The sequence below is a fragment of the Brassica rapa genome, chromosome A05, assembly GCF_000309985.2.
Source record: "Brassica rapa cultivar Chiifu-401-42 chromosome A05, CAAS_Brap_v3.01, whole genome shotgun sequence".
Lineage (NCBI taxonomy): Eukaryota > Viridiplantae > Streptophyta > Magnoliopsida > Brassicales > Brassicaceae > Brassica > Brassica rapa.
Window position 1 is genome coordinate 2,198,347 of NC_024799.2, and position 13,013 is coordinate 2,211,359.

Genomic DNA, 13,013 nt, shown 5'->3' on the forward strand with positions numbered 1-13,013 from the left:
AAACAAAATTTTAATTAACAAACTATGATTCAAAAATTCAAATGTTAATGTTAAAGAAAACAAAAAAAATTATACGCAAAATCATATGTTTATTTGAAATAATAACATAATATTACTAAAAACAATTTTCAAATTTAACATGTATTAAAGTAATTTAAAATTTCAAAAAATAAAAATAAAATATTAATTAATTATTACGGTTATTTATTTTGTAAATAAATATTTGTGACATGCTCCTTATAATATTTGAACTTACGAACATGTTATAAGATTATCAATACTATTAAAAAGAAAAGAGTCTAAAAAAATCTACCTATAAAAGTTGTTTGGACCCTTTCATTTAACTCATTATTTTTTTGGTCTTACCTTAAATTTATACTAACAATACGTTACCATATATTTCTCTAACAATAATTTAGTCAATTCTTTTATTTATTTAAATCTCACTCCTAAATCCTAATCATTACTATTACTATATTTATCATTTTTGATTTTTAATCGTAAAAGCATTGAAACTAATGTTTTATATTATCACTTTTATCATATAATATATCAATACTATTAAAAGGAAAGAAGTCTAAAAAAATCTACCTATAAAAGTTGTTTGGACCCTTTCATTTAACTCATTATTTTTTTGGTCTTACCTTAAATTTATACTAACAATATGTTACCATATATTTCTCTAACAATAATTTAGTCAATTCTTTTATTTATTTAAATCTCACTTCTAAATCTTAATCATTACTATTACTATATTTATCATTTTGATTTTTAATCGTAAAAGCATTGAAACTAATGTTTTATATTATCACTTTTATCATATAATATATGATTTAAAGCAAGATAAATTACAAGACATATATGTGTACATTCTAACTTTCTCTTTCGTTTATAATAAAGTAATCATATCATATATAAACATTCCCACTAAAATCTCATATCATATACTAAACTTTCAACCGTCTATAGTTTGATAATATTTTCATATTTAAAAATGATTTTTCTGAATATTCATGCTACCTTCACAAAAATGAAGAAATTCATTGGTTTTATTAAAGCTAACCTGACTTCACGATATCAGTATTGATTATTCAAGATTTTGAAAATTATTTGTTTAGATATTATACTTTTATATACTTTTCACTTAAAACGAATCAATACTATTAAAAAGGAAAGAGTTTTAAAAAATCTAATATAAAAAAGTTGTTGGAGTTATGTATAACTATTTATTATTTTTCTGATAATACATTAAACATTCTAAACATACAATATTTTAAATATTTTTAACAGATCTTAATATTATTTCTTATGATACCTTTACTCAGAAAAATATTTCATCAACCATATTTTTGTACAATAACGTTAAAAATCTATATCAAAAAGTTGTTGGACCTGATATGGACGTAATGGGTCCACATCTGTTCGGGTATTTAAGATACTAAAAGAATTTAAAATATATGAAAAATCTGAAAAATATCTGAAACACGAAAAGTATTTGAAACTCCAAACAAATACCAAAAAATTCAAATACCTAAAAATTTAAAATCTTATTCAAAATCTGACACGATGAACTGAAAAATACCCAAAATTTTATCCAAATACCCAATTTTTTTTTAATTTGAAAAATTTACCTGAAATCAAAACTCTAATCGTAAACCAAAAACTTAAAAACAATATCCATAATACTGGAAACATATTCGAAATATCCAAATATACCTAATAAACACATATTTATGATCGAGTCTAGGGTAGGATCCAGACTTAAACAAAGACCTGCGGGTCAAAAAAAACCCAATAGGTTATCTTCTCTTGACCTGAACTAAACCTATAATTTTGGGTCAGTTCAGTTTGTTTTTTTGATCCGGATATAATTCTCATGTTGAAAAGAAACTTACGCAAAAGTGTACAAAATCTCAAATAAACTAATTTGTAGATTATATAGCTGTTAAAAATTATGTTTTTCGATATAATAAAACTTTGTATTATAATATAATCCAACAACCCCGCGCTTTCCAAGCGCGGATCAAAATCTAGTTAAGTTTTATTTGGCAAAAAATATTAAAAAATAAAATGATCTTTAAGTTTCTTTTAGATTTAGAATACCCTTTTGTCAAAAAGTTGATGTTATCTCATTTGTTTCATATCTACTCCCTCCGTTTTTTATTATAAGTCGTTTTAGAGAAACTTTTTTGTTCCAAATTATATGTCGTTTTCGGTTTTCTATGTAAAATTTATTAATAATTAATGTTGTATAACCAATGGTAATATATCTTATATTTTTCTATTGGTTGAATTGTGGTTAGGTAAATAATTAATGATGTTTTTGTTTAGAAAATATAAGAAATTAATGGTTTTCTTAATCTACGTGCATAGCTGTAAAACGACTTATATTAAAAAACGGAGGGAGTATAATTTAAATAACTTCTTCTTTTACAAGATCCTCGAGAATCAAGACTCGATTCTCATGGAAATCAAAGTCTTAATTAATTATAGTGTGTTAATTTTAATAGTAATATTTTTACCGCCAGGTCTACTCCAAACGTGTTCCACAGCCCACACCAACCTATGAAAGTACCCGTAAGAAGTATATAAATTGATTTAATAAATATTTGAAACAACGTTTGGAACGAGAATATCAAAAAGAAATCCAACAAAATTGAAACAAATAGCCGTTATAAAAAGCCTGTTACTGAGGGAACAATATATTTTAGTGTAGTTTATTTATATATTTAAAATCTAATATTAAAAAGGTAAACTAACTTTTTTTTTTGGAAAACAAAAAGGTAAACTAACTATAAAATAGTTTTACTGCATATGTACATTTATTAAAAGGGGACATTTTTTTCTGTGTGCATGTGGACACTAATTTATACTATTATCAATTAAAATAACTTCCTTAACAAGAACTGGAGAATTAAAAATTAACTTGATTTCGTCACATGAAAATCAGTATTAATTAATTAGATATAATATCGTGTCAGGTTTTAGTAGTACTATGTTGAGGATAGATCTATTCCCAACCTGATAAAAATATGGTAAATACAATTTACTTGCATAATTTATAAGTATCTTATTTAACAACAGTTAACACAACGTTTAACCCAAAATTTTCTCTATTTATATAGAATCACGCAACTAGTTCAAACCCAACTTCATCATCTTCTGAGTAAAAAAAAATTGACACCCAAAAGAAAATAAAGAATGAGAGGAAAGTATCTTTGTTTACTAGTGCTCATTGTCTTGGCGTCCAATGAAGTACTTGCTGCCAAGAACAACTCTTCGACAACACCTAAATTAAGAAGAAGTGATTTTCCAGAAGATTTCATTTTTGGGTCTGCAACATCTGCTTACCAGGTATTTCTTTTTGGTTTCTTCTAAATGTTGTTATTCATTTTTTCTTAAAATAAATCTGATAACTGATATTAGATGATTTATGGCGTTTTATTTAATATTTTTAGATTGAAGGGGCTGCACATCAAGATGGTAGAGGACCAAGTATCTGGGATACATACTCAGAAAAATATCCAGGTTTAACTTTAATTCAAATCTCAGGTATACAGGATCTAAAGAATAGTTTGGATTGAAGATCCACGCATATATGTGTAATGTGTGAATCTGTATTAAAGATTGGCTGGTCTCTCATTATATTTGAAAAGGACCAAATGTGAAATACCACTGAAAAAGATAAGGGATGGAGCAATGCGGTCAGTTAATGTTTAATGGGAGTATAGTTGATAAACTCAACTAATGCTTTTATTTATTTTTTAATTCGCCAGAGAAGATAAAGGATGGTAGCAACGGATCTGTTGCAGCTGACTCTTACCATCTTACAAGGTACAAACAGTGTTTAACTGGTAAACACTGTTTTTTTGGCATTGTGTAAATTTTGTTGGCATTGGCCTCAAAATCACACAATCTTTTTTTTATATCAATTATATTATTTTCTTTTTGAATTATATATCAATTGTATTAAAACATTAGATTGCAGGAAGATGTGGCTTTATTGCATCAAATTGGCTTCAATGCTTACAGATTTTCTATCTCATGGTCAAGAATATTGCCTCGTAAGTTCTTCTCTTTGAAGGTTGTTCACATGTGATTTGAATAATTTCGAGAACCAATAATATGACTGAGCGGTTAATTATTTAGGAGGAAATTTAAAAGGAGGAATCAACCAGGCTGGTATTGACTATTACAACAACTTAATCAATGAGCTTTTGTCCAAAGGTAAAAAAATACGACATCCAGTTTGCAGATATTATAAAGTAACTCTCTCTGTTTCACATTACTTTGATTTAAGATTTTAGTACAAACAGTGTTTAACTGGTAAACTAATAAAAAAATAGTAGAATAAAAGTAAATAAAATGATATGAATGGAATACAAAAAAATGGAATATAATAAATTATATTCATTCATGAACAATTTTTTATGCAATAGTTTTCTTTGTATTTTATCTAAGTTTTTTTTGTCATCAACTTAGTATTTTACACATGCTCTAAGATGCTTAAGGGCTCATCTGATTTCATTGGCATCAATTATTACTCTTCCGCTTACGCAAAGGATGTCCCCTGCCCTACCGAATATGTTACACTGTTCTCTGATCCTTGTGCCAGCGTCACAGGTCGGTTTTCGCATCATCCAAGTTACTTTTATCATTTTAAAATAATTTAATTGAATTTTTATGAGGCAAAAACTATGTTATCAGGTGAAAGAGAAGGAGTTCCCATCGGTCCAAAGGTACTTGTGTAGACAAATATCATAAAACGTTGAAATATTTTGGTTAAAATTACACGGCTAAGGTTCAGAGATCATAGACTAGCCTCATGAAGCCAAGTATGTGTGGCTTTTATTTTTATAGGCTGGATCAGATTGGCTTTTGATATATCCAAAGGGAATTCGTGATCTTATCCTCTATGCTAAATACAAGTTCAAAGACCCGGTCATCTACATAACCGAAAACGGTATTTAAAAAATTCATGAGCTTTATATATATGAATATGTGACAAAAAGTTTTTTTTTTCGGATGATACAAATTGTAGGAAGAGATGAAATTGATACCGGTAAAAGATTTCTTAAAGACGGCGATAGAATCGACTTCTATGCTCGACATCTTGAGATGGTTAAAGACGCGATCTCGTAAGCATTTTTATTTCTAATGTTAAAAATTCTACTTCCCACATTACAAATAACAAAGATAATTAGTTTTATGTATAATCAATGGAAATAAATAAACAAACATACTATACATTTATTTAATGGTGTTGCGAATGCTTTTGTTAACTGATGAAATAGGATTGGAGCTAATATGAAAGGATTTTTCGCGTGGTCGTTGTTGGACAACTTCGAATGGGCAGCAGGATACACAGCTCGTTTCGGGATAGTTTACGTGGATTTCAAAGATGGATGTAAGAGATACCCCAAAAAATCGGCTGATTGGTTCAAAAAGTTCTTGAATCCAAAGAAAAGCAACTGATGGCAACTACACCATTCCGCTTTATTAATATCTCCGTTATAGTTATTTCTTAGTTGGAAATAAAAGATCCTGGTTAAAAACTTATACAGTTGGAAGTAATAAGGAATCTTTAACATTTGTATCAAAAGAAAAGTAATAAGGAATCCAAAGAATCACGTTATTAATATCTTTCTCAGTTTAAAACTTTTAGTTGTTTATACAACGAAAAATTTTCAGTTGGAAATACTTTATACTCTCTCTGTTCCCGAAAGTAAGATTTTTTAGATTTTTTTCTTATTCCATAAAGATAGATTTTTATATTGTTAAAGTATTTTTTTATACTTTTGAAGAACATTAATTGAGAATATTTGAATTGATTAAATTTTCTTGGTAGAAAATTATTGGAAAGTGTATAATAAAATAAAAAATAAATTAAATTATAAACATTTATTAAATTCTTAATAAGCGTGCATACTCTAGAAAATCTTACTTTCGGGAACAGAGGGAGTAAATCACTAATCTTCTATGTATACTATTTACCATCCGTAATTATTTTTATTTGCATATACATTTATATAGATAAATTTGTATATGACTGTCTTATAAGTGTTTAAATTCTTTGTGATATTTCTGAGATCACTAAGTTTGAAATAGAAAAGAAAATATTATTAGGACATCTCCAATCCTATTACATTTTCTACTCCAAACATTATTTTGAAGTAAAATATACTTTAACTCCATTCCATTTTCAACTCCAAAATAGAGTAATGGCTAGAGTTACTCCATTTATAGAGTAATCCTACGTATTACTCCATCTTGGAGTTGATTTTTTTTATTTATAAAATAGTCCTTCAAATTTTAAATGTTTTTCTATCATACTTAAATAATATTTAAAAATAATACAAAAATAAAAATGATATTCCAGAAGAGATTATTTAATATTTTTACATAAAAGTTTCATAAACTATTATTATATAAAATAATAAACATAAACATAAAAATATTGAATAAATATAATATAAAATTAGTGATTTAATAATCCAGTAAATCATTTCTGGAACAACCATGATCGTGAAATATCACCCAATGAAAATGTCCGATTTAAAAAATTTCTTTCCTAATTTAAGAAAATCATGGATAAAAAAACTCATTATTCACTCTGAGATGCATTAGTTGAACATTTGTGAGAAAAAAATATATTTTGTAATACTCATTATTGAACTAAAATATTTTATTTTATATGTATTTTATGATTTATTATATTTTAATAATAAATTTTTAATTTAAATAAATTATATTTTGTGGATGTTTTATAAACATAAGATATTTAGGGTTAATTGGTAATTTTTTATAAGTATAAGTTGTTAGTAGCAATTATTAATTAAATAAAAAGATTTTTTTAGAATATTCATTTTTGAATTAAAAAATGGAGTAATACATTGGAGTGAAACACTACTCTATTTTGGTGTTGCACTATTTTAGAGTAAAATATGAAGTAATACATTGAAGATGCTTTTAGGTGTTTATTATAAAGAAAAACTAAAGCTTGATCCGTGCACCAACGCATGTGTTTATTTTTATTTTCTTTGTAAATAAATATTTATTCTGTATAAATAATAATATCTATTTTTAAAATTTACATGTATTAAATATTTTTTAATATGACATTTCTAAACAAAATAATTTAGTAGTTTATATTGTATAATTTTAGTTTGTATTATAAATCGTCAATTGTATCATTCACATTTTAAAATATAATCCATGCATCCTCACATACTCTTTTATGAATCAAAAATTGATGGTAAGTATAATAAAACTATTTTGTGTACTAAATTTATCATGTTAAATTTTTTTTTGAACAAACATTTATCATATTGAATTCTATAGTTGTTTAATTTGACAAAAAATATAATAAATGATAAAAGTTAGGATTAGACAGTTTCTTAGTCCCACTAAAGTATAATTAAATAATTTTTTAATTAATAATTGATTTAGAAAATAATTTAATAAAATAGGAAAAGACAAAAATATTTAATGATAGATTTCTTAATTATTTCAGTGACATAGACTTGTAAATAAGTAGTAAATTTTAGGGTTATTTTTTATTTGTGCTTTTATTTTAATAAGATAAAAGGATGATTTGAGTTTTTTTTTTCTTCAGATTCACGCATTCGTTTTCATATAATTAATTAAAAAGAATTTCCTAGAAATATCCCCTAAAATCAAAACATTGATTTGCGTCGTCACACGGAAACAAGAGTCTTCATCAGTACTATACTATCGTGTTGTTTAGTAGAAGTATTTTGACCGGCAAGTATATCCCCAACGCGTTCCAGACCAGACCAACCTATGAAAAAGACCCTTTATTACATAATAAAATGTATATATATGTTACTCTCTCTCTCGCTGATGTTATAACATTTTCGTACATATTAATTAATAAATAAATATATTTTGTTTAGCACTTTTAGATTTCACTAACAAAATTTTGTTCCATTCACATTTTTTTTCATTTTATTTAATGTTTTAGTTTTAAAGATAAATGTATTAACTACTCTTAAAAACATCAGTCTTTCAAATCTAATAACAAAATTTAAAACATCAAACCTCGCGTTAGTGGTCGAATGTCACAAAACATTATATAGATAACTAAGAGATCCGAGTTCGAATTTGGTAATAATCTAGATAAACACGGCGCGTAGCCACCCGAATTTTCACATTCTTTTTTTGGAGAAAGGGATCACTCACTATCCTTTAAAAAAAAAATCTAAAACATCAATTACTCTTATATCTTAAAATTGTTCTTTGACTGTAGGAAAGATGTGTATTTAACCCAAAAAAAAAAGTTGAAACATCGTCTTAAGGTGAAACCCAAGACTTTGACAAAAAAAATGGAGAAATCCTAGAAGCAAATCAACAAAATTTGAAATAAATAGCCGTTACAAGAAGCTGATTAGTACTTTAATCTCTTAATCAAAAGATGTTTTGGCAGAATAATGAAAAGACTTGTCAATTTCACACGACTTCACGTTTCCGCAGAAATTAGCACATCCCGCGATTGACTGAAGGACGTGCAATGATGATGCATTTCTTTAAATATCTTTTTTGTAATGGCTCAGCTTTAGATAAATCGATCGATGCAAACAAGTAAGTTTTTTTTGCTTAAATGCAAATAAGTAAGTTTTCTTCAACAAATTGAAAGATAATTAAATAAGGTTAGTTGAATTTTCAATTACTAATTTATGCCGTTAGAAAAAAGTTAGATATTTTCATACTCTCTCTTTCTCTCTACAAGAATATCTTTATCAGATTTATTTATAGAAAATCACATGACTAGTGCAAAAAAAAATTATATTCCCTATATAAACGGCCAATTAATCATCTTCACATTAAAAAAAATTCAGCAACAAAAGGAAAATTAAGAATGAGAGGAAAATATCTTTCTTTACTAGTGCTCATTGTCTTAGCCTCCAGTGAGGCTCTTGCCATGTCCAACTCTTCAATACCTAAACTAAGAAGAAGTGATTTTCCAGAAGATTTCATTTTTGGGTCTGCAACCTCTGCTTACCAGGTATATCTTTTTTTTGTTTCTTCTAATTATTATTATTCATTTCTTCAAATAAATTTGATCACTGAATAGATAATTTATATTGTTTGACATATCTCAGGTTGAAGGAGCTGCTCATGAAGATGGTAGAGGACCAAGTATCTGGGATACTTTCTCTGAAAAATACCCAGGTTTTATTCTAATTCAAATCTTATAGTTTCACCGATCTAAAGAATAGTTTAGATTCAAGATCCGTCAATTATGTATATATAAATGTGTGAATCTGTTCTTATTAAAGATTCGTTGGTTTTTTCATGAGATCTGGAAAATGACAATGTGAAATATCATTGAATATGAAAAACTCTTAACTACTCTGTTTTGATTCTTTAATGGGAGTATAGTTGATAAACTTAATTAATGTTTTTATTTTATTTCACCAGAGAAGATAAAGGATGGTAGCAATGGTTCTGTTGCAGATAACTCTTACCATCTTTACAAGGTAACTGTTTTTTTTTTTGGCATCAAATACCTAAAATTCATATAGTTTGTTCTGAATTTCATTGGCCTCAAAATTAACCAACAATTGATTGCAGGAAGATGTGGCTTTATTGCATCAAATTGGCTTCAATGCTTACAGATTCTCTATCTCGTGGTCGAGGATATTGCCTCGTAAGTTCTACTCTTTGAAAGTTGTTTACATATTGATTTGATTAATTTCTAGTGCCAATAATACTAATGAGTTTTTTCTTATGTAGATGGGAATTTGAAAGGAGGAATCAACCAGGCTGGTATTGACTATTACAACAACTTAATCAATGAGCTTTTGTCCAAAGGTAAGACAACATCCAATTTGACAGACGCTAAAGTAAGACAAAATCGATAGTATTATTCCTATACGCATACTTAGATTTTTATTTTAAAGGCTTCTTCTGATCATATGCAATTTTCTTAAATTTATCTCCAAAGTTCAAAAATATTAGGTATTTTCCTGCACCATGTGCAGATATAAAAATTGAAACTGAAATTATATTTAAAAATAAAATTTTATGATTATTTTAGATTTTATTATTTTCTTACCAATATTTTTATATAATTTTTGATCTAATTGAACATAAAATTAAGATAAAATAAACAATTTTTATTTTAAACTATATTTAAGAATACATATGTATATATTTAATATTATAATTTTAAATATATATTTTATCTATTTTTTTGGATAAAATACATTAAATCAATTTGTATAAAATTAATTTTTTTTTTGATGTATAATTATCAAAAGTATAAATAAAAAGTATTTCTAAAATTTCTAGATATATAATAGAAGCTAATAATATCATGATTAAAATTTATAATTTCTAAAAATTGTAAAAAAAACTGAAAATATTTTTAGTAATAAAATTGTATAATTTAAATTTTAAAAATAGAAGTAGATAAAATTTCAAAATTTTAAAATATTATTATGTTTCTATATTATATTATTTAATGTCATATTTGACTAAATTTACTTTAATAATGATTTATAATTTACTTTCATATTCTAAACAGTTTACCAAAAATAAAAATAAGCATTAAATACAATTGTCCATGTCACCTTTAGTTATAAGCCATATCATTATTTTTAGTATTTATGTTTATTTTGTGAAAATAATTGTAGAGAGAACATGTGTCAAAATAATTTTTACAAATAATGTATAAGAGATACCCGTCAGTTAATGTGTGCCAACCGGATAAAACCAAATTTGTCTGCCTTGAAAATGAGTGGTGCGGTTTGAATTCATGTACGGATTTGGAAAGAGTACATTGTTAGCCATTGAATTAGTTGCCACATTTTTTTGAAGGAAATCATCTGACATTAAGAAAATAATTTTAAGAGAGAAAGCGACTAATCATCTTTCTTCCAACCTTTAGATATAAGTATGCATTTTAGGTATAAACGTAACACATGCAGTAATGTAAATATTATGGTACTGTCTATAGGAATTAAGCCTTTTGCCACCATATTCCACTGGGACACACCACAAGGCCTTGAAGATGCTTACGGTGGATTCCGTGGCGCAGAAATTGTGTAAGTACTCCAGATCAATATTTTTTTTTTGTAGAATTTGTAATATCGTAGAAAAAGAAGAAAAAAGAGTTATATTACATAAACGATTTTTATTGATTTTTTTTTTTTTGTTTTGATGAATGAAACAGAAACGATTTCCGTGATTATGCGGATATTTGTTTTAAGAATTTTGGAGATAGAGTGAAGCATTGGATGACGCTGAACGAGCCACTAACAGTGGTTCAACAAGGGTACGTTGCAGGTGTGATGGCTCCAGGAAGATGCTCCAAATTCACAAACCCTAATTGCACCGCCGGGGATGGAGCCATCGAACCTTATATCGTCGGGCACAATCTTATCCTTGCTCACGGAGCCGCCGTCAAAGTCTACAGAGAAAAATACAAGGTGAATAAAAAACAAGATTCACTCTGTTTCTTGGTCTTCAAGTTACCAAAACTTGACCATGTTCATAACCATTTTACGCGGCAAATAACCCTTGTTTGAATCATCGAATCTTTGTCTGTTTATTTGTCTGCGGAGTATGACAATTATTCTCTTGAATATTATTTAACAGGCATCTCAAAAAGGTCAAGTTGGTATTGCTTTGAACGCGGCTTGGAACTTGCCCTATACAGAATCAGCCGAAGATAGGTCAGCTGCGGCACGAGCCATGGCCTTCACATTTGACTACTTTATGGAGCCACTTGTAACGGGTAAATACCCAGTCGACATGGTCAACAACGTAAAAGGCGGTCGTTTGCCTACATTCACTGCAGAACAATCTAAGATGCTTAAGGGGTCATATGATTTCATTGGCATCAATTATTACTCATCCACTTACGCAAAGGATGTCCCATGTTCCACCGAACAGGTTACAATGTTCTCTGATCCATGTGCCAGCGTCACAGGTCCGTTTTCGTATCATTCAAGTTACTTTATCATTTTAAATAAACCAACTGATAATTACGAGTCCAAAAACCTATGTTATCAGGTGAAAGAGAAGGAGTTCCCATTGGTCCAAAGGTACTTGTCTAGACTAATCTCATAAAACCTTGTAATTTATGGGTTAAATTATACGGTCTATTGGACCGGCTAAGGTTTAGAGATCATAGACTAATCTCATAAAACCTTTGTATGTGTGTTTATTTTATTTTTATAGGCAGCATCAGATTGGCTTTTGGTATATCCAAAGGGAATTCGTGATCTTGTCCTCTATGCAAAATACAAGTTCAAAGATCCCGTCATGTACATAACTGAAAACGGTAATTCACATTCACAAAGCCATGAGCTTTATTGATTGATATAATATTTATGAATATTTGACAATGAGCTCTAGTTTCCGGGTGATATATATTGTAGGGAGAGATGAATTTAGTACAGACAAAATATTCCTTAAAGACGGCGATAGAATCGATTACTACGCTCGACATCTTGAGATGGTTCAAGACGCTATCTCGTAAGCATTTTAAGAAATTCACTTCTCACATATTACAAGTAACAAAGATAATTAATTTGAGTATATGTGGACATAAACAAACATATAGAGTTATGTTACGACGTTGCCAATGATTTTGTTAAATGATGATTTAGAGTCGGAGCCAATGTGAAGGGATTTTTTGCGTGGTCGTTGTTGGACAACTTCGAATGGGCAGTGGGATACACCGTCAGGTTTGGGCTGGTTTACGTGGATTTCAAAGATGGATGTAAGAGATACCCGAAAAACTCGGCTGATTGGTTCACAGAGTTCTTAAATCCAAAGAAAAGCAATTGATGGACACTGCTTTGAAACAGTCCGTTTAATTTCTCCGTACGTTATTATTATTTTCTCTGTTGGAAACAATGAGGAATGGTTTTAAGCTTTCAGTTATTCTACAACGAACCCGATTGGGTTTTCTAATAATATAAAGTGATTGATTATACTCTGTTCTTTTTATAATCTCCTGGCTTTCAAAGATGATCATTTGT

At 27.9% G+C, this 13,013-nt stretch overlaps 2 protein-coding genes across 2 annotated transcripts; both read left to right on the plus strand.

Moving 5' to 3' along the window:
• Positions 1-1,494: 1,494 nt before the first annotated feature.
• LOC103866800 (beta-glucosidase 15) lies at positions 1,495-8,347 on the plus strand. Its single transcript, XM_033291687.1, has 11 exons — positions 1,495-3,354; positions 3,459-3,528; positions 3,777-3,834; positions 3,982-4,064; positions 4,150-4,277; positions 4,317-4,326; positions 4,462-4,623; positions 4,708-4,739; positions 4,861-4,963; positions 5,042-5,138; positions 5,295-8,347. The coding sequence occupies exons 1-11, from the start codon at positions 3,202-3,204 to the stop codon at positions 5,473-5,475; spliced, it is 1,077 nt and encodes a 358-aa protein (XP_033147578.1). The 5' UTR covers positions 1,495-3,201; the 3' UTR covers positions 5,476-8,347.
• Positions 8,348-8,768: 421 nt separating this feature from the next.
• Positions 8,769-12,979, plus strand: LOC103866799 (beta-glucosidase 15). The gene is made up of 12 exons (XM_009144782.3): positions 8,769-9,025; positions 9,123-9,192; positions 9,442-9,500; positions 9,595-9,670; positions 9,757-9,834; positions 10,982-11,069; positions 11,198-11,453; positions 11,623-11,956; positions 12,040-12,071; positions 12,208-12,310; positions 12,408-12,504; positions 12,639-12,979. The coding sequence occupies exons 1-12, from the start codon at positions 8,879-8,881 to the stop codon at positions 12,817-12,819; spliced, it is 1,521 nt and encodes a 506-aa protein (XP_009143030.1). The 5' UTR covers positions 8,769-8,878; the 3' UTR covers positions 12,820-12,979.
• The last annotated feature ends 34 nt before the right edge of the window (positions 12,980-13,013 follow it).